Source organism: Catharus ustulatus, chromosome 25 (genome assembly GCF_009819885.2).
Source record: "Catharus ustulatus isolate bCatUst1 chromosome 25, bCatUst1.pri.v2, whole genome shotgun sequence".
NCBI lineage: Eukaryota > Metazoa > Chordata > Aves > Passeriformes > Turdidae > Catharus > Catharus ustulatus.
In genome coordinates, this window is record NC_046245.1 from 5,011,654 (window position 1) to 5,033,668 (window position 22,015).

A 22,015-nucleotide genomic window follows, 5' to 3' on the forward strand; every position below is an offset into this window, starting at 1 on the left:
GCAGAACAACTCTTTCTAGGCAGCGGTTCTGCCAGGAAAAAACCCCTCTCGCTGCTTGCAGCCCGCTGAGCAGAGAAGGATGCTCCCGGGAGGAGGCTGAAGCCCCTCGGCGCTGCCTGGGGGATGGATGGGGCTCCCCCAAGCAGGGGAGGGCAGGGGGTGCCCGCAGCTGCCGGGGGGCTGCGGGGCAGGGCCGGGGGGCTGGTGGGTGTCTCCGGGAGCGGTGACTGAGTGAGGCGGTGCCAGGGCTGGGGGCGGATTTTTTGAGAAGAGCCTCAGCTCTTCAGAGCAGCGGCAGCCGCTGGAGGAGTTGGGCGGCTGTTGCTCCCTCTCCGCCCGGAGGAGGAGGAAGAGGAGGAAGAAGAGGCTTCGGCTGCCGCCTCTCCGATCTCCCCCTCCCCTCCCTTCCCCTTCCGCCCCACACCTTTATGGACGAGCGCCGGAGCTTGCTGTACTCCCCGGCCGCCTCCTCCGCCGGCCGGCAGCCGCGGGGCGGCTCGAGCAGCAGCCACCACAACCTGGGCTACAGCGAGCAGCTGCCCCCCGCCGCCCCCCAGCCGGGCCCCGAGCAGCAGGAGGAAGAGGGCGAGGAAGGGGAGGAAGGCAGCATGACCGTGGTGGGAGGAGGCGGCGGCGGCGGCGACCCTTTGCTGGAGGAAGGGCAGCATCCTCCTGCTGTGCTCGGGGGGGAGCGCTACGATCAGCCCCCGGCGCCGGCCGTGCCCGCCGGGCAGCCCGCGGGCGCTGCGGAGCACGAGTGCTGCGAGCGCGTGGTCATCAACATCTCGGGGCTGCGCTTCGAGACCCAGCTCAAAACCCTGGCACAGTTCCCCGAGACGCTGCTGGGGGACCCCCGCAAGAGGATGCGCTACTTCGACCCCCTCCGCAATGAGTATTTCTTCGACCGTAACCGGCCCAGCTTCGACGCCATCCTCTACTACTACCAGTCGGGCGGGCGCATCCGGCGTCCCGTCAATGTCCCCATCGACATCTTCTCCGAGGAGATCCGCTTCTACCAGCTGGGGGAGGAGGCCATGGAGAAGTTTCGGGAGGATGAGGGTTTCATTCGGGAGGAGCAGCGGCCCCTTCCCGAGAAGGAGTTCCAGCGCCAGGTGTGGCTCCTCTTCGAGTACCCTGAGAGCTCTGGGCCGGCCCGAGGCATTGCCATTGTCTCTGTCCTGGTCATCCTTATCTCTATTGTCATCTTCTGTCTGGAGACCCTGCCCGAATTCAGGGATGACCATGACTATGAGGGAACTGGGGGGACCTTCGGGACAGGCGGTGGCCCTCTCCCACCTGATGTCTTCACCAACTCCTCATCCTCTGCCGCTTCCATGGTGTCATCCTTCACCGACCCTTTCTTTGTGGTGGAGACTTTGTGCATCATCTGGTTCTCCTTTGAGCTGCTGGTCCGTTTCTTTGCCTGCCCCAGCAAGGCCACCTTCTCCAAGAACATCATGAACATCATTGACATTGTGGCCATCATCCCCTACTTCATCACGCTGGGCACGGAGCTGGCTGAGCGCCAAGGCAACGGCCAGCAGGCCATGTCCCTGGCCATCCTCAGAGTCATCCGCCTCGTCAGGGTCTTCCGCATCTTCAAACTCTCCCGGCACTCCAAGGGGCTGCAGATCCTGGGCCAGACCCTCAAGGCCAGCATGAGGGAGCTGGGCTTGCTCATCTTCTTCCTCTTCATCGGCGTCATCCTCTTCTCCAGCGCCGTTTACTTCGCGGAGGCCGATGACCCCAGCTCGGGGTTCAGTAGCATCCCCGATGCCTTCTGGTGGGCCGTGGTCACCATGACCACCGTGGGCTACGGGGACATGCACCCCATCACCATTGGGGGCAAGATCGTGGGGTCTCTGTGCGCCATCGCGGGGGTGCTGACCATCGCCCTCCCCGTGCCCGTCATCGTCTCCAACTTCAATTATTTCTACCACCGCGAGACGGAGGGTGAGGAACAAGCCCAGTACATGCACGTCGGGAGCTGCCAGCACCTCTCGTCCAGCGAGGAGATGAAGAAGGCTCGCAGCAATTCCACCCTCAGCAAGTCTGAGTACATGGTGATCGAGGAAGGGGGGATCAATCACAGTGCATTCAAACAGGCTGCCTTTAAAGCAGGCAACTGCACAACCACAAACAATCCCAACTGTGTGAACATCAAAAAGATCTTTACGGATGTTTAAAACAAACCCAAAGCAAACGAACGGCAGCAAAACCTGAGGATGCGGTAAAACAATACCAATAATGATACCAATAATAATGCAAAGTGACTGTGTGTCGGTGTTGTGTGGAACATGCACCATCGTCGGTCTGTGTGTGCCCTCGTTTTTATACCTTTATTTTTTTAGATCCTTCCTTTCTAAAGATCCAAAAGTAAAAGGATTTAAAATTCTCTGAAGAAGAGGACAGCTAAAGGGTAAAGAGAAGGAAGATGAAGACAAGCCACACTCACTGTCTAAACAGGTGTTTGTTCTGCAACGTGTTGCAGGGCTGCTTTGCTTTTCAGGCTTTTGGGGAACCTCTTGCTTTGCTCCCGAATTTCCTCCTCTTTCCCTAAGGGCAGTGTGTAGCCAATCTCCCATCATATAAAATAACTTGTTGGATTAACAAACCCGGACTGGGTGGAGGAATGGGGAAAACATGAGGCAGAGCGTCCTGGGAGGGGGCTGGGAGGAAATAACCGTTTAATTCTGCAGAGAGTCTCTGTTACCACATCGTTAAATGATGCTTAATATTGAAACATGTGATGAGCCATTACGGGCACATCCCAGACTCTCTTTTTCTCCCCATTAGGTCATTTATGAAATTCTAATCTGGTCAGAGACCGACTGCAATCAGTGCTGATTTAAATAGAAAAAAAAAATTCCCTAAGCCTTCGTTTTCTATTCTGGATTCCCTTCCCCTGTAACCTGATGGAATTATTTCCTCCAATGTCAAGTTGGTGGCCGTGCGGCAGGGATGTGCGCGGGAGGAGGGAGAGGAGAGGCAGACTGGAATGTTTTCGGGAGCCGCCGGCGCAGGGAGCGATGCCGGCGCGCAGCAGGATCCAGCACGGGCTCCTCGCCGTGCCCGGGAGCCTCCAACCCACCCAGCCGCAGACAAAGGGATAATTCCTCCTCTTTTTGCAATGCCTTTGGAAGCGCTGCAGCCGCTTATCAGCAGAAGATTAAAGTGGCGAACACGCCTTCCAGCGGAAGTCACTAATTCCGACCGGAGTGATGCAGTTGCCATGGTGACCATGGTTTCCTGGGAAACCCCCAAAGGTTGTCATGGCATCCCTTCTCCCATCCCCCTTGGTCCTTGCTCTTCCCGCAAAAAGCCTTTCCAGATGGTTCCAGCTCCTCCATCCCACAAGGCATCGTGGCTCTGCATCCCCTCCTGCTTCCTGTCCCGCTGCTCCTCCCGTGTGCCCAGCAAAGCATCCAAGGCAATAACACCCCAGATCCACCTGACCCTCCCCTTGGCACTGAAATCTGGGGATGAGGCTCATCCTGCTCCACTGAGAACCACCCCAAACCGGGAAGCTTGACCGGGGACCCCGGGCAGCTTTGTGGAACAGGGGGGGCAGTAAAAAACAGGATTGAAAAAAATAACCAAAAACCGGGAAAAATCACCGGCTTCATCTTCACGTGTGCGCCAGGGGCCCTGGGACATCTGACGGGATCAGGTGAGCTTTGCACGGGGGACAGTTCAATGCAGTCATGATGTTGGGCTTTTTTGGACAAACCCCACGCTGTTCACTCCTTACTTTTATTCTCCAGCTTATCCTGCTGCTCTCAGGTATTTTTATACATGTTAGATAAAGTGGGATCACATCCTGTAGCTCCTCTGATTGTATTTGCTTTTTTAGTGCTGTGAGAGGAGGAAAATCCTGCTGCTTCTCTGCAGCTGGATTGCTTCACTTCTGTGCTAAAAAGGTGATTTCAGTGGTTTAGAGCTCCCATCCAGCCCCTGCCATCGACACAGGCCAAAAGCAACTGGGCCTCCAGAGCTTTGGCTCCAGCTCTGCTCAGTTTTGCTGGATTTTGGATTACAAAAAGCCAAATTCCTTCGAGGTAGCACATGGAACAGGGATGCTGTTAAATACTTAGAGCAAAGAGAAATTTGGCCCAAACCTGTGCAAGTCACATCTTTCCCAAGGCTGTGCAGAGGGGGCCTTGTCCTGAGAGATACTGGCCATGCCAAAATGGGAGTTTAGCTGGGATTTTTCCCAGACTCAGAAGGATCTGGATGGTTTGCAGCAGCCTCCCTTAGCCACAGTCTATAAAACCAAGAAAAACAACAGAGCCCCTTCTTGGCTGGCTGAGGTGTGATTATTTATTAACTCCCAGAGTTTTCATCAGCTGAGGGTCCAGGAGGTGATCTTTATTAGGGAGATGCTCTGGAACATCATGAGAATTTACAAACCTGAGATGCCTTGCCCAGGATTACTGGCATTCCTTGTCTGGGGTGCCTGGGAACACCTCAGTGTGCCTTTTCTGCAGGCTGCAGTGGGCTGAAATGTCATTTCTGCCTACAAGCTCTCACTTTTTATTGCTATTCTCATTTATTGTCATTACATGTTATTGTTATTAAAGCTTTCCCACATGCCTATTCCTTAAAGGAGGGTTTGAGTTTAAGAGCAGTGGAAATGCTGCACTCAGGAGAGTTTGCAGATGAGTTCTGGTTTTTCCCCGTGGCAGCTGCACAGGGTATGGAAACCACATGTTCTGCTGGAAATGGCACAGAACAGTTTTCAGTTTCTTTGTCGTCTAAAATAAGCAGAGACGTTGCAGGTTGTTGGTTTGTTTTCCTGACTCCTCCCTGCCTGATTTTGTAGGAGCAGTGTAGTTTCAAAGGGATTTTATTGACAGTAAAAGATGCTTTATGGAAGAGGTGACAAGGAAACCACTTCACCCACTGGGGTAAAAAGCAGTTTGGCTCTAGTGGAATTCCAGAATGGTTTGGGTGGAAGGAGACCTTAAGGATCATCCAGTCCCACCCCTGCCATGGCAGGGACACTTTCCACCATCCCAGGTTGCTTCAAGCCCCAGTGTCCAACCTGGCCCTGGACACTTCCAAGGATGGGGCAGCCACAGCTGCTCTGGGCAACCAACATCTGACCTGAATTTCCCTGTTTTCACATTCAGAAAAATACTTTTCAGTACTGGTATCACTGAAAGACAAAAATTCACTGCTGCTCTGTCCTTTTAGATACACCCCAAACAGGGAAAGTGGAAAGCTGGGGGTATCTTTTGGATGTTCTGCCCTCTCTGCATCTTCCCTCTCTGCTGTCTCCTGGTACCATCCAGTGAGAGGAACAGAGCCCTTGAGGTACCTGCTCTAGTGGGAGGTGTCCCATGGCAGGGAGCTGCAGCTGGGTGATCTTTCAGCTCTGTTCCAACCCAAACCACTCAGTGGCTCTGATAAATACCTTCTGTTCCATGGTCTGACAGCTACTCTGGAGCTGCCTGCTGCACATGTTGTGGCAGGAATTGGAGAGATCCCTGAACCACGGGGCTCTCCACACTCAACTGTTATTTCAGTGCTCTCTGCTGTGCCCCATTAGGACAAGGCAGTGTTTCAGCAGCCACTGGGGAGCTCCAGAGGAGCCTTGGCTGTGTTGGGCTGGCCTGTCCCTGACGTACTTGGAGGGGCAGCGTTAGGGGATTGGCATCAGCAGAGGCCAAGGGCTCTCCCAGACTCAGCTTGTGGCACTCAGTGGAGGGAAGGGCATTGCCACGAGCACCCCGGGAGCAGGGGAGCAGGGTCCCTGCAGCTCTGGGCAATCCCAGCGTGGTGTCCCCTGCCATGTCCTCCCTGTCACCTGAGAGACACAGTGACATGAAGGGTGGCAGTGAGGGAAGAGGCAGCTCCCACCCCAGGGCAGCCCTGGGAGGCCGGAGCTGCCTCCGTGGATGCTTTCAGTTCATCACAGTCACAGGAAGGTTTGGGTTGAAAACAACCTTAAAGAACATCTTGTTCCAGCCCCCACATCGGGGCACTGGGGGCTGTGGAGCCTTGTAGCTCCTGTTTTCTCTTTTCACAGGCTCCTGACATTTTCCCTTTCTCTCTGCTGTATTTTAGGACCTGTTCCCCTGTTTCAGCCCTGGATGCCACCTTGGAACACATCCTTGGTGCTGGGGGGTGCGGCAGCTGCGACCCTGGCCCCTCCGCTTGGTTCTTTGACACCATCACCTTTTTTTCCTGCTTCTTTACCCTCTCTTTTTGGTGTGTTTTCAGGCCTGAGCTCCTTCAAAAGGCTCTGTTGTTCTCCAGCACAATAGATGCCCTTCGGGTGCTTGGAGTGGCCGCAGCAGAGCAGTATCCATCCCACCCCACGTGTGGACACAGACAAGGGCTGGAGATATCTCTTTCCTCCAGGAGGGTTAAATTTCTTCCCAGGCAATTGTTCCCGCTCCATCCCTTGACAAAAGAAATCGTTTTTGTTTTTAATCCGCAGTTTATGGGCAATTAAGCAGCGGCAAAGGGCAGACAAGTGCTTTCCCCGGCAGAATGGAAGGAGCCAGCCCGGGTCATTGCTCCGCAGGGGTCTCTCCTGCAGGGATGTAGCACAAGGAGAGTGTTCGGCAGCGCTTGGTGTGTACGGGGAGCGTTGTGTGTAAAATCTCTTTAATTGTGTAGTTTGGAGCCCTCTCCTGCCAAGCTTTTAAAATATGCATAGCTTGGTGCGAGCACACGGCGGCTCCACCGCCGCCGGAGGGAAGCAGAGCTTGGCTTTCCCGATTTTTAAATGCTTTGGAAACCATCTCTGGGCAGGCTGCAAACCTGGGAGTGCAAACAGGCAAACAGGGTTGGACTGTGCCTTATTTTGCCCTTCAGTCTCAGCTCTGTGTGTACATGGGAGGAGAGCTCAGCGTGCAAGGGAATGTATGGGAGCAGGGAAATGAGGGATTTCTGGGCATTATATGATCTTTGTCATACATTATTTGTAAGGTCCCATCCAACCCAAAGCATTTGATCATTCCATGGGTACAGGGAGCTGTGGACAGGGCCATATCCTGGGAACTCTCACTCCTGCAGAGCTGGTGCTGCTCCCCTGCACTCTCCCTGCTCTGGTCCCACCTTTGGCTCGGCTTTGGGGGTGTTGTAAAGGAGGATGTGGAGGATGTGTTAAGGATGGGATGTTGCTACCTTCCCCCCTTCCCCTGGTGCTCTTTGCATGGCTGAGGTGCAGGCAGTCGCGGTGAGAGCAGGGTGGCATCAGCCCTATGCTCATGGCAGAGGTGGGCACTGAGCACGGAGGGATGGAGCCGTGTGATTCTTTTCCTTGGAAACAGCCCTGGGGCCGTGGCCATCACCACTCTGAGGAGGACATTTGGGGAATATTTTGGGTGTCCCGAGGTGGGAATCACTTGTCCAGCAGTGGAGGGTGTTGGATCCATTTCAGGGGCTGGTGAGTGGGGATTTCTTCAGTCAGAAATGAGACTGGCACCAGGAGGAGGCTCCAGACCCAGCCGTGCCTTAGGGAAGAGCAGGGACACATTTGCTGCTGGGGGATCCCTGCAGAGTGACCCCAGCCCCAGGGGATCCCTGCAGAGTGACCTCAGCCCCAGGGATCCCTGCAGAGTGACCCCAGCCCCATCTCCCAGCCCCAGGGGATCCCTGCAGGGTGACCCCAGCCCCAGGGATCCCTGCAGTGACCCCAGCCCCATTTCCCAACCCCAGGGGATCCCTGCAGTGACCCCAGCCCCATTTCCCAGCTCCAAGGAGTCCCTGCAGGGTGACCCCAGCTCCAGGGACCCCTGCAGAGTGACCCCAGCCCCATTTCCCAGCCCCAGGGGATCCCTGCAGAGTGACTCCAGCCCCATTTCCCAGCCCCACGGGATCCCTGCAGTGACCCCAGCCCCATTTCCCAGCCTCTCCCAGCTCTCACTCCTGGCAAAGCTCTCCTGGCTGTGCCGTGGTGGAGCCTGGGGTACAATCCAGACCTTTCACTCATGCTTGGTTCCCAGACAGGCTGAGGGGTGATGTGAGGGTGTCCCTGTGGATGGTGTCCCTGTGGATGATGTCCCTGTGGATGGTGTCCCTGTGGACGGTGTCCCTGTGGACGGTGTCCCTGTGGATGATATCCCTGTGGATGGTGTCCCTGTGGATGGGTGTCCCTGTGGATGGGTGTCCCTGTGGACGGTGTCCCTGTGGACGATGTCCCTGTCCCAGGGCTGTTTGTCCCCCTGGGGGGAGGTGGGTCTCCTGCTCTTTGTCACTCAGCAGATCCCAGTTTTTGCTCCTGAAAACCTCCCTGTGTGTGGAACAGGGATGTGTGCGGGTCCTGCACCACCCGCACAGCTGGAGCCCTTTTATCCAGTTTCTGGCAAAACTCAGCCCCAAACACAAACCCCGTGAGTCTCCGTGTGCTTTTCCTCGCACGATTAACGATGGACGTGCTGCTGTGGCACCCACAGGGCTCAGGGTCTGTCTGTGCCTCATCACCGCTCCGAGCCTCAATTTTCATCCTGAGGACTCGGCAGCAGGGCAGGGAACCCTCCCCGCATCAACATCCCCGCGGGGCGCCGTCACTTTTCTCCTCCTTATCAACCAAGACACGCTCAGATAAATCAGAACATGTCTCCCATCTCCTTCAGCTCCTCACAGGAGGCAGGAGGAGCTCCCCGATCGCTGCTGCTCCCGGATGGCTCTGCCCACCCCTGTCAGACCCCGGCTCGGCACCGACGGCAGCCGGCGCTGCTGGCTTTGCTTAGAATGATTCATCTCCTTGAGACTTGTGATTCCAGCGCTTTTCTGAGCGTGCTGGAGCTCTGGTGCTTTGCTCCAGTGGTTGCACCTCATTTTTAGCATCTCTGGGCAGGCTGGGGCTGGATGTGTGGCTTATGGGGAAGATAAACCTGCTGCCCCTCTGCTTGCCCCAGCAAAGCTGCAAAGTGCACTCAGGTTTATTTTGAAGCTGACCAAAGCTGCTTTGCTTTGCTTTGCATCCTCCAAAGCGCCCCCGTGGGTGGTGAGGGAAGCCCTTCGGGGTTTGGTGCTCAGTGGTGGAAGCACCGAGGGCTCAGCTGTGGCAGCAGGATCGGGGCTGGCAGCAGGGGCTGTGCTTGGGGTGCTGCTCCACGGGAAGCTGAAGGTTGGGATGGAGGGTGGGAGGGATGAGCACACACTTTGTAAAAGGTTTTCTGCATTCACAGAGGGCTGGGTTTGCTCTTGGTGTAGGGAAGGAGCCGCGTGCAGAGCGGGCAGTGGGTGATACTGGGACGTTCAGGGCTTTGGGTTGGTACTCCAGGGAAATGTGTCCCTGTCCCAGGCCTGCAGGGTGTGAGCACTGTGGGATTTGCTCCCTGGCTTTGGCCAGGTGGGCTCCTCCGTGCCTCAGTTTCCCCATCTGTAAATGGCACCGAGCAGCTTCGGGAAATGTTTACAACGAAACTCCTGGGGAAGGAAGAGGCAGTTTTGAAACACAGAGCAAGAAACGAGGATTCCTCCAAAGGTTTTATGAGATTCAGCTTTCTTGAGGCTGGGAAAGCCTGCAACCCTGCCTTGGGTACCCCAGTAATTCAGTTTTTTTCCTTTGGCTGGAGGGAAGCCTGAGGTTTCACAAACTGCCAGCTCTGCCTTCAGCTCCCCATCAACATCCTCCTCTTTTGTGATTTCTTCACCCTGCATCTTCCCTTTCCCACCCTTCTGGCCCATTTCTCCTGAAATCTCGGTGAATTTAGGGTTGAGAACCCTCTTCCCCCTCCTTGCTGGTCTCTGCTTGGAGCTGCCCCTGTGTCTCTGTGACAATTTAACCTCACACTGTTGCAGCAGATCAGAAACCAGACATAAAAAAATTGGGCTTAAAAATGGCCCTGGCTGCTGGGAATTGGAGTTTGCAGGAGGGACAAGGAAGGAGTTGCTGTGAACTGGATGTAGCACTGAAGGTTTGAGGGATTCTCCACCTCTGCCTGCACCTCGGTGGGTGCAGGTGCCTGAATGATATCCCACGCTTTAAATCCCTCGGAATTAAGGCAGGAAATCTTCTTTCTGCAGCATCAGAAACAAGCCTGGGCTGTTCTCTCCCAGGGCTGTGAATTTTCAGGGATGTCTCTCCCATCCTGGTTGCAAGATGCTCTGAGAAAGCTCAGTGAGCCTGAGGAGGAGCGAGGGGGGAACACGACCTGGCTCCAGCTGGGTTCCTCACTTGGGACATCTCCTGGGAATTTGGCTTTATTGCTCTGTTTCCTTGACCTGACAGCCATGCAATTCCCTTAGAGGAGAGCTTTACACAAGCACCTTTATCAACCAAGCCTGGGACTCAGTCAGACATATCAGTTAATTTGATAAGATCTGTTTTCTTAACAGAAAACCTGTATTGATTGGCATCAATGACATCTTCCTCTTTAATTCTGTATTAGGACTCTCAGCCATTCCAGCAAATTGTTTGGGATCAGTGACCCATTGTTTTTGCAGGTTACTTCGTTTACCCCTTAAAAAACTGTTCCAAACAGGAGCTGTTTTCCAGCCCTCTGGAAGGACTCAGGAGATGCTCAGTATTTGCACTCCCAGGAGTTCTTTTGCCAGCTCTGAGTGTTTAGATAGAAGTTATTTGGCTCAGCCAATTTAAAAACATCTAATTTTATGGCTGCTGTTTAATATCCTCTATTTCTCTTGGGATGGAGAGGATTTCCTCACCCCTGTACAGTGGGAAGACATCTGGATCCCTTCAGGAGCCCGAGCAGCAATAGATCCTGAATGCTGCTGACTCTCACTCCCTTCTGTTCTTGCTGGATCCAGAGAAATAACACCATTGTCAGGCTGAGGATTTGGCATTTCTTTCTTCATTGGCAAGGATACAGCTTGTAAAGGCTCCAGGGTACCCCAAAGTACTGGATTATTTGCCTAGTGGGAATTAAAATTGTTGTTTACCACTTCATCTGCAGAGTGTCAACTCCACCATCACCTTCTTGCCCAGTGGCATTTCTGGGCTGAAGGTGCTGTTTGGGTCTAATTTGTGTATTTATTTATTTACTCAGTGTGTAATGCTCCAGTGATCCTTGAGGATTCTGGCAGTTTGGAGCCTTTCCCAGCTGGCAGGTGGGAGGAGTTTAATCCCCCAGCAAGCCCAGTCTAATAAAGCAGAAAGCCCTGTTGGCTTTAAGGCCAGAAATGGTCCTGCTGGCACTTCAGGATTAGCTGTGCTTGAACTGCCTGGGCTGAGATCCTTGTTTGGAGCACTGAGCCCCTCTGGAGGCTCCTTTCCCCAGTGCTGCCTTGCAAGGGGATCTCTGCTCCTGGCAGGAATTCACATCTCTTTCCTTTCTCTGCTGGATTTTGGCATCCCTGTAACATCATTCCTACATTCCTACATCCTTATCATCCCTGCATCCTCATCATCACTGCAACTTCATCTCTGCAACTTCATCACAACTTCATCCTCATCATCCCTGCAACTTCATCCCTGCAACATCATCATCCCTGCATCCTCATCATTCCTGCAAAAGCATCCTCATCATCCCTTCAGCTTCACCCCTGCATCTTCATCATCCCTGCAAAAGCATCCTCATCATCCCTGCAACTTCATCCCTGCATCCTCATCATCACTGCAACTTCATCTCTGCAATTTCATCATAGCTGCAACATCATTCTCTGTGCATCCTCATTATCTCTGCAGCATCATCCCTGCAACTTCATCACAGCTTCATCCTCATCATCCCTGCAACTTCATCCCTGCATCCTCATCATCCCTGCAACTTCATCCCTGCAACATCACCATCCCTTCATCCTCATCATCCCTGCAAAAGCATCCTCATCATCACTGCAACTTCATCTGCAATTTCATCATAGCTACAACATCATCCTCCCTGAAGCCTTATCAGCCCTGCAACATCAGCAGCCCTGCATTCTCACTATCCCTGCAACATCTTCCCTGCACTCTCACTATCCCTGCAACATCTTCCCTGCATCCTCATCATCCCTGCAACTTCATTCCCACACCCTCATTACTGCTGCTACTTCATCCTTGCAACATCTCCATCCTACATCCTGACCCCTGCAGCATCCAGAGAGAGAATCTCTCCCCCTCAGTGCATAGATCCACCTGGCATATCTCCCTCCTGCTCTCCCTTTGGGGAACACAGGCTGATTTTTGGGGCTGAGCTGATTTTTGGGGCTGAGCTGGGACCAGGCAGGTCCTGGTGCCTTAGGCTGGGCTCTGAGCTGTGACTGCAGCTCCTCCCAACCTTCCCCTCATCACCAGCTGCTAATGAAGCACCCGGCTCAGACAATCTGATCTGGGCAAAATCCAGTTGCCACGGTGTGAAGTAAAGGCAGAACACAGATTTTCTGGAAGATGAGAGGGATAAAACTTCCATGAAATTTCTGGAAATTTCAGTGTCTCAAAGACAGTTAAAATAGGAGTCAGTCTCTTGAGTGTAGAGCTATGGATGCAATTCAGGCACTGCAGAAATTGGGGGATTTTTGGGCCCTTTTCTGGACACCCCCATCCCCAGATCAAAATGGGATTTTGGGTTTGTGCTCCGTGGGAGCGACTCCACAGTCCAAGCTCTGGGAGTGGGACCAGCCCTGTCTCCTCCCATCGCCTGGACTGGATTTATAAAATCAACCAGTTGCTCAGTATCTCATGAATTACATCAGGGTAGAACAAACCCAGCTTGATTAAGAGAAAAACACGAGGAAAACCCACTTGGCACTCATTATTCTGGGTTTGGAACTTGCCATTAATGTGAGATAACAGTTAATAACAAGAATATGTTTAATGAATCTTTTCCCTATCTTTAGCTCACTTTAGACTGTGTGGCTTCTAGTCCATTAAAGAATTTTAAATAGAAAATGTTCATTTTTCATTTGTGGGAAATGGAGTTGGGAATTTGTCAGGGGAGACCAATGTGCGACTTCTCTTCCACTTTACTTAAAACAAATAGGAGCCTATTTTTGTTTTCCAAAGCAGACTATACATAAAAGTGGTTCTTTGCTTTGCCCAACAGATCACAGAAGAAGTTTTGTAATTAAGACCTTGAGGACTGTGTTGAGAAATCAAACACCTCCAAGGAAAGGACAAACATCCTGAACATCCCCGACACGGTGACCGACGCTGCCGTGGACTCGAGTGGCAGAGGGCCTGTCCTCCCCATCCACACCCAGCCCATATTTCATATATATGTATTTATATATGGAATATTTCCCACCTTATCTGTGTTTTCTAACAAGTGCATTATGTAGAAGGGAACATCTTTGGAGCCAGATTATCTTCAATTCATGTGCAATATAACGAGACTGAGCAAAGCCAGGAGAAAGGAGGAGGAGAGGTGGAAGTCACTTGGACATTATTTCAGTCTTTTTTTAATATTATTTTTTAAAAAAATCGCTTGAAAATGAAGCAACCAGAAAGGAAATGTTCAGCAGAGCTGCTAAAACTCAGTGCAAGAGTTTTGCTTGGGGTGGGAGGGAGTGGGGGGAAATTCGGTTGCAGTCGCTGTTCCCTGGCGAAGGCCACGGGCTGTTCTCAGCTCCTTGGGAATCATTCCTGCTCCATTTTTCTCACTTTCCTGGAAATGCCCTTTAGAAGTAGCTCTGTGCTGTACCAAAGGCTGTGATTTACTTCAAGTCCTTATTTAGAAAGAAACATCTCTGCTGGTGCTGAGGAAAAGGGTGTTGAGCAGTTGTGCCTTGCCATCAGGATCACTCCACAAAAAAACTAAGAAAAAAAATTGAGTTTCCAGGGTAGAAAATGTCTGAAATCCCAATTCTTTGCTGACCATGCTCCTGTTTTGTTTCATGAGAGCCTCTCTGCCCTTGTCTGGACTCCCAGAAAACTCCAGTTTTGTGGGAATATTACAGCATTGCCTTGCTAATTCTGTAACAATCGGGAATTCCATCCCTCCTTTGCCCGTTGCTGTTTCATTTTGCACATTGAGGTTTTTGGTGGCGGGTTTAGAGCTGTGGATTGCCCATGCTGGGCTGGGAAGCTCTTAAAGCTGGGCTTCTATAACCTCACTGTGTTTCCTAGGATTGCACGGATCAATATTGCCCTGGTGCCACGAGATAAACGATGTGCAAAGGGAAAAATTATGTGCAAAGGGAAAAATTATGTGCAAAAGGATAAATGCAAATGGCAGAGGGGTTGATGGTCTCTTCTGCTCCCCCTTTTCCTCCTCCCCAGCTTCATCCACCTGCTCATGCTGCCTCCATCCCAGCTTGGAGACTGAAACTCTCCCAGCACTGTCTTGGAGCAGAGTGAAACTTGGAACAGAGTTGGATTTAAGGGTGAAAATAATGTTGGAGGGGCTCAGATGAGCACAGGAACATCTTTGTCTGCATTGCAATAATCCCCTGGGAATGTTAATGTGGACTGGACAGAACCAAGTGAGCTGGAGCTTCTTCTGAAGCAGAACTGCTCAAGGGGAGGGAACAGGAACCCAAATCATTGTGTGTGAGGCAGATCCCTGAGCTGAGGCTGCTGATTGTCTTTGCTGTCCAAGGACAAACCTTGAGGTCCCCACCAGGTACCTGGAAGGTGGAGCAAGGACCACTCCTCCAGAGGGGAGCACCAAACCCTGGATCCTTCCCCCAGGGGAGCTGTTCACCTGCATTTCACAGGAGACACACGTGGGATACCTGCAGGCACAGCCCCAGTGAGGCTGCACTGGAACAGCCCCTGGAAGGAAGGCTTGGAAATGGAAAAACTCGGGAATGTTCAAGGCAAAGCAGCAACTGCCTGCACCACGTTTCTGTCTTGCAGAAGAGCTTTGAGGATGAAGGAGAACACTGCACACGAATGTCAGCTGAAATTCAGGTTGAGAAATTCCCTTAACGCTGGGAAATGAGGTGATCCTTACACGGAATGCGTCAGCTTTGGTGAGGTCACGTTTATTTTGTTTGTTTTTTAAACACAGAAAATTTCTTGGCTGGAATTCCTCCTGCAGGTGCTCCACTGGTGGTGGAGACTTTGTTCATGGCAGAAGGGCTTAGGGGCCCAAACACAGAGGTCTCCAGGGCTCTGCACAGGTGCAGGTTGGGCTGAGAGGGCAAAAAGAAGCAAAAGTGTTAAACACAGCAGTTTTAGTCAATGTAATCAGTTGGAGAATGAAAAGCAAATATGGATTTGGCTCTCAGTAGGACACTGCTCCTCTTGCATTTATTCCCAGCATGGAATAAACCCTGTGACCACTGAAGCTGTGGGTAAATGGAGGAGAAAGGGCTGGTGCTGCTGGCACCTGGGTTTGGCACGGCTGTAACAGCACGAGGGGCAGAGGGAGGTTGGGATCGGGACCAGGATTGCTGGAGGAGCACATGGAGCACATGGAGCAGATCCCTGAGATGAGCAGGGGCTGCCCAGGCTCGCCAGGGAACCGCGGCGGTGAAACAACCCGCGCTGGGAAAGTGCCTGAACAAATCACAGCTCATTAGAGCAGCGAAATTCGGTTTGGTCGTGCCCTGCCCGTGCTGGGGGTGGGGAGAGGGAGCCTCTCCATGGGATCCTCCAGCAAATTGCTCCTCCAGCAAGCCCCTGCAGCTGTGGCAGCTCCGGGGACTGTGCCGTGTCCCTGCTCTGTCCCTGCACAGAGGAGCTGTCCCCTGCCTGCCTCACCCCAGCACTGAATTATTGCTCGGGCCATAAAACCTTACGGGAGCCCTCGGGAAGGAGCAGAAGTGCCCGGTGTTTGGGGCGAGGCTGAGCCGTCTCCATCGCAGGGAATTCCCCCTTGCTCCTCCCCATTGCCGTGGAGGGAGCTGCGGGCAGGCTGGGGAGATGGAGCTGCCTTTTTTTGGGACACCTCCCCTCCCAAACCACTAAGGAGCTGCAGAACGCATTTGTTTGCAGCCTCCCTGCAGGGTGGCAGGTTCTCCGTGTGCTCCTGAGCCTGCAAAGGAGGCTGAACAAAGCTCTGAAATCAGGAGAGACTGACCCCAAAGCCACTTCTCCACCGTGCTGATGGGTTTGGGCTGCAAACAGCCAAAGCTCCCGTGAAAAGAGGGGGGCTCCAGGCTGCCCGCACAGCTAAGGGCACGTTAATGGGAGGAGAATTGATTTTCTGGATTGCAGCACAGACCTGGATCTTGGGAAGCCCTGGTCCCAAAGGTGTTATATTTAGTTTCTTTTGGAACATGATCTAGTAGCCCTTAAAATGGGGAATAGAATGTATCAGTACTAAAGTTATTTTTATTTTTCACCGGTGTTACAGAGAGCTTTTTTATGGTTGTGTGTGTGTGTGTCTGTAACATAATTAATTATACCTCGTCTGTTTTCAGTAGCCACTTGTTACAGCATCTCTGTTAGGGCTCAAAACTGCATTTTGACTATTAAATGATGGGAAAAACCTTCCACCTTCACCTGGCTGGGTTGGTGGGTCCCCCCCACCCCCAGCCATCTCACACTGATGACAATCTTGCCAAATCCACCTCTCCTCGGTGTTGTGCACTCTGGCGCTGACCACGTCGCTCCGTGCTCTTGAGTTCCTCGTGCTTGCTCGCTGAGCCAGCTGGGTGTTTATGTGCTTTTCCACAAGAACTGAGATTTTGGTAGTCTTTACCTGTCAGTCCAGTGTATTAACGTGTGTTGGCACCACTCTGAGCCCAGCCTGGTGCATGTTGCAGATCAGCATCGTGCTGGGACAGCCATGGCTGCATTTGGCAAAGGAAGACAAATTAAAAATGTATCCAGTCGATTAAAAAAAAAACAAAAAAAAGGAGCGATTTAATGATGGCTGACATCAAGAGAAGATCCAAAAAATAGCGTGCTTTGATTCCCATAATCATCCCAAGGCAGGCTGCTCATCTTTATTCATAGCCCTTCAAAGCCCTGCTCCGAGACGCTGGAGCAGCTCGGAGCTGTCGTGCTCAGACTGAGCTCTTTAGAGGCTGAACACGAACCAACCCTTCCCCTTTTAATTTTAGGGTGCAATTAAAGTGATGAGAGCTCTGCTGTTGGCTCTGTGCTGGTGGAGGGGCAGGAAAAGCGGATCTGGGGAGCCAGGCTGGTGTGGGGTCACGTAAAGCCGCTGCTTTTAATGCCGTGGTTTAAGCTGGTTTAAGAAGGCAGCAAAATTAGAAAGGAAAAGATCTCCAAAAGTGTTCCAGGGCACTAACGAAGGCTCAGGGGACACGGCACAGGGACAGGGTTTAGCAGTGAGCCTGGAATGGGCTGTCAGAGGCACTGAGGGAATGCTGGGAGGATGCTCTGGATCTGGATTTGGGGAATTGTCAGGATTTGGGGAGGCCCTGGCACATCCCAGAGCAGCTGTGGCTGCCCCTGGATCCCTGGAAGTGTCCAAGGCCAGGCTGGATGGAGCTTGGGATGGTCCCTGTCTGTGAAACAGGATGAGCTGTCCCTTCCAACCCAAACCACTCTGGGATTCTATTAATTGGTGATTCTGTGATTCCTGCAGTCCCATCCCAGCCTCCAGCCTCTTTCCACAGGTGAACCCTGCAGGACTGACATCTCAGACAGCAGCCTCGAGCGTGCTGCAGGCTTCATTACCTCACACACTCGGGTGTTCTCTGAGCCAGGTGTTCAAATGCTGTTATTGCTACTGAATCCCTTTAAAATTAAGGAATTTCTGAGATCGATTTTTTCTTCCCTGAGTGCTCCCCACTCTCCTGCACTGCACAAATCCAGATGGAAGTCTGTCTTTCAACCTGAGATTAAAGCCAAAGCAGCTCTGGGTGAATTAACTTACACATTCTAATCCCCATATTTTCCACCAGTCTCTGATACAGGTAAATTATGTTTCTTTTTCTCATTTTTCCTGCCTTGTCCACAATGATGTGATCAGTGCCCCTGTAAAGGGAATGGTCTGAGATGGCTCTGACTGGTGTGGTCTGTAACATCTCTGACCATTGCAAGGCCAGCCACTGCTGCTGGGTATTAAATGCATCCTTGCCATTCCAGAGGATGATTTCAGAGCAGGACAATTTGCCTGGCAACACACAAGTCATGGATAGAACTGGAATAGTGAATCAAAAGGTGTTAAGTGGAAATGTAGTCAGGAAGTGCCTGAAATATTGGGATTTTAAGGAAAAGCTTTGTTGGCTGCCATGTCCCTTGTAGTGCACTGAAATGAGACTTGGTTATCCCAAGTGCAGGAAAATCACCCAGTGCTGGAGGTCAGGGATTCCATGGCTGAATTTGGCACCTTGCAAGGAGAACAGGCTCTTAATTCATCCCCTGAAATCCCAAAATGTGGCAAAAGGGAGGCTTTGCATCATCCTCCAGCACAGGAGCAGCTCATGCTTCTTAATTTCCCATCCTTTGCTATGCAGCTGATTTTCATGGAATCTTCCCAGGGTGGAGATGACTGGATATAGTTTTCACTTTGCTTTCCTTCTTTCACATGTGAGTAATGCAGAAATGTTTCCATGGCTGTCTCACCTGGGACATGCACTGGGTCTGTGAACAGTGAAATTCTGGGAAATTCTGTGTATCCAACTGGAAATCTGAACTCGTCTCTAAATCCTGACTAATCAGATGCCACAGGAGCGCTGCAATCTTGGACTGGAGATGTTAAATGCAGTCTTGTTACTCTCAGTTCATTTTAAATTCTGGTTTTGCCAGTGAGCTGTGTTGCAACTGTTTCAAACTTGGTTTTTTTTATACCAGTCTGATGCTAAAACCAGCTGCTGCACCACCTCGTCCTGGTGACTCCACCATGGTGTGGGCCTTGTGTTCAATTCCTGGTTAAAAAAAGTGATTTTTTTTTTAGTTGTGTGGGTTTTTTTAACCTGATGTTGAATTTATTTTTAATTTTTTTTTTCTCATTAGAACTTGAAACTGTTCTTTCATATGCAAAGTTCAATAAAACAGCTGAACCGTGGTGTGTGGTGTTTGATACTGAAGGGGGTGAGGAGATGTTGGGATGGGAAGGGGGTGTGAGGATGAGGTTTGAGGAGTGTTTCCTTATGGGAACTCATCTTTCAGGATGAAATAATCTGAAATTTAAAACTGTTCACAGGAGTCAAATTTACCCTGTTAGAGAAATAAAATCCTGGGGTAAAATCTGCACATTTCCAGCATCCCACCCAGCCCCTGGACTGAGGGAGCTCCAGGCAAACCCTTAAAATGTTGGTGATGTCACTGAAGGAAAGTTGATGATGATGATATAAAATGATGATGATGTCACTGAAGGGAAGTTGATGATGATGATGATATAAAATGACAATAATGTGTCACAAGGGATGTCCCTGCTGGTGCTCGGGCACACGAGCACAGGAGGAGGGGTCTGAGCCACCTGCCCTGATCACAGGTGGAAATCCTGCAAAAGGAGCTCTCAGGCTCTTTTGAAAACCTTGGTTTTGGCTACAAACTACATCTGTGAGCTTCACCCAAAAGTGAAGGTGGCCAAAGAGTTCAGGTTTAGGTTTCTGGTTGAGGTTGTTTCTCCTGTGAAGCTGTGGCTGCCCCATCCCTGGGAGCAGCCAAGGGGCCAGGCTGGAGGAATCTGGGCTAGTGGGAGGTGGTTCCACCCATGGCAGGGGGTGAAACATGATGAGCTTTGAGGCCTCTCCCCACCGAAACCATTCCAAGATTCAATTTTTGATGATTCCATGATAACATTACCTGAGCTGTGCATACAAGTGCTGCTGTGCTGTGTCCCAGGGCCAGAGGCCCCAGGCTGCTGCAGGGGGATTTTATTTCAGTGGTCACTGAGCCAGGAACATGGACTGTTACCCCAAGTGAATTGGTTATTTTTGCAAATCCCAATTCTGGGACTGAAATCCGGGAGGAAATCCTGCAAGAGGCTTGAGGTGCTGAGCTGGGGGCTCAGGGCTGGGAGCAGAGCAGCAGCCACGTGTGCCCAGAGCTGCAGGACAGCATCACCCCAGGGAATCCAGCAGCCACAGAGAACCTCAGATTCCTGAACTGCACAGAACATCTTGATCCTGTTGGCCTCAGGAATTGTGATGGGAGCAAAGATTTCTTACAAAGCAGCCCTGAGTGCTGAAGTGCTCTGTGTGGTTCCCCTCTCTGCTCTCCAGGTTTGCTGTGGGTGCCAGCTCTGCTGGGGGAAGGTGACCCATGGTGAGCAAAGTCAGCTCCAGCTCAAAAGCTCCCAGATCCTCTCAGTGTGCCTGTGTTGCATGTTGGATGTTGATGTTTGATGCTGTGGGTGTCAGGGCAGATTTTGGGCTGGTTCTGGGGCTCTCCCAGGTGGGTTTTAGCAGCTCTTGCTGCTTTTTTCTCTGCTGTGACCTTGACCTCTGTGCCAGCTCCCCGAAGGGCTGTGGTGTCTCCAGCTGCAGTTTCTGTGTGGTTACCTGGGGGGTGCTTGAACATCCGGGAAAAACAGGATGTGGCAAACCCTGGGATGCAGATGGGGCACGAATGGCACCAGTTAAAACCAGCTAGGAAGGACAGGCTGGCACCCGGGATTGCTTGAGGAGCCACGGGAAACACCTCCCACAGCACTCTGGTGTGATCCCAGCCCAGGAGGAGCCTTGCCCTGAGCCCCCCCAGCCCTGGGGGCTTTGCAGGGCTCCCAGCCCGTTCCTGGGGGAGCAGAGTGTGCAGGAGATGGAGCTGCAAGGACAGGGCATGGGCAGTGCCAGCAGCCCCTCTGCCCTGAGCCTGCCTGCACCTGCCAGATTTCAGAGGGGAGAGCTGAGGGGGAAGAGGCTGCTGGGGCACAGTGAGGTTCCAGGGTGGGAGTTCCCTGCTGCATGTCCAGAGCTTCTCAAGGGTAAATCCCACAGTGCTGCGTGCTCAGAGCCACCCCTGGTGCTGCCAGGGCTGCTCACAGAGGAATTCAGCTGCAATGAGGCCCTGGAGGAACCTGGCTGTGCACAGGATGCTCTCTCATGCCTTTTAGCTCCTGCTTTGCTCTGCCAGAGTATGAGCAGCCCCTGGGAGGGCTGGTGGCTGTGGCAGCTCCAGCAGCACATCCCTGCACAGCAAAGGAGCTGTGCTGTAAATCCTTCCCTCCCTGCCTCGAAATTTCCTGCTTGGGAATCTCCCTGGGAGCCATTTGCTCCCTGCATGATGGAGAAATATCAATTCATCATTCCCTGCTCAGCACCTCAGCACCGTGCAGGGTGTTAATGACCTGTGTCCTGTCCCTCTTTCCAAGCCAGAGCATCTGGATCTTCCAACCATGACTTTTCCAGGATGCTCTCCCAGCCTGGAGTCAGCTTCCTACAGGAACCTGCAGGTGTTTTTCCTACAGGTATTTCCCTGCTCCTCAAACCACACCTTGTCTCAGATACTTCACTTTCTGCCCTTTGAGTGGTATCCAAAGGAACTTCCTTTGTATTCCAACCAGGCATCATCCATTCCAACCATCCCTCTGCAAGGGGTGTTTGTCCATCCCTCTGCCCTCATCTTTATCCATGGGAATGCTAAGGATATCATTTCCCCTCTGGAATTCTCCTTTACTTAACAGCACCTTGTCCAGGCCAATTGTTATTATTCAATTTATTGATAGATTGTTGATTTTGTTCACCCAGTGCTGCATTTCCAGCCCCTCACTTCACCAGGCTGGTCCAGGATTTGGGTGGTGCTTCTGCCCTGTCAGTGTTTGGGAAGAGTGGAAGAGACTTTATTTCCTGCTCTGTGTTAGAGACACCTCTTGGTTTATCCTGATGGCAGGAAAGGAAATATTCCTCTGGCTTCCCAGGGCTGTGGAATCACAGAGTGCTGCAGGGACAGTCATTCCACAGAGTGAAGGGATTTTGGATGCTCCCAAATTTTCTGAAACACTTGAGCACTTTTTAACATAGCAACATTCCACAGCCCCAGAGGGTTTGAGCACAAATCAAGGGAATCCTCAGGATCTGGACCCTGGATCTGAGCTGCTCCTGCCCAGACCAAGCCCCCAGCATTGGGGTGATTCCACAGCTCCAGGGGTGCTCAGGGGTGCCTGGTGGGGGCTGCTTGTCTGGGAAAACCTGAGCTGGAAGCAGAGTGTGGGGAGGGGGAGAAGGGGAAGCCGTGGCTAAAAATAGCTATTTTTGAAAGAAAGGGATGAAAACCTCTTTGAAGAAATGAGGGGAGAGGGGGAGTGTTTCCATGGAAACGGGGAAGTCTGTCTCTTCCCAAAAGAGGGGGTGGGAGATGGAGAAATAGTAA

At 52.0% G+C, this 22,015-nt stretch overlaps 1 protein-coding gene across 1 annotated transcript; it reads left to right on the plus strand.

The window, feature by feature from the left end:
* Positions 1-263: 263 nt before the first annotated feature.
* Positions 264-18,767, plus strand: LOC117007145 (potassium voltage-gated channel subfamily A member 3-like). The gene is made up of 2 exons (XM_033080076.2): positions 264-3,670; positions 12,942-18,767. Exon 1 carries the CDS (start codon positions 429-431, stop codon positions 2,184-2,186), a length of 1,758 nt encoding a protein of 585 aa, XP_032935967.1. The 5' UTR covers positions 264-428; the 3' UTR covers positions 2,187-3,670; positions 12,942-18,767.
* The last annotated feature ends 3,248 nt before the right edge of the window (positions 18,768-22,015 follow it).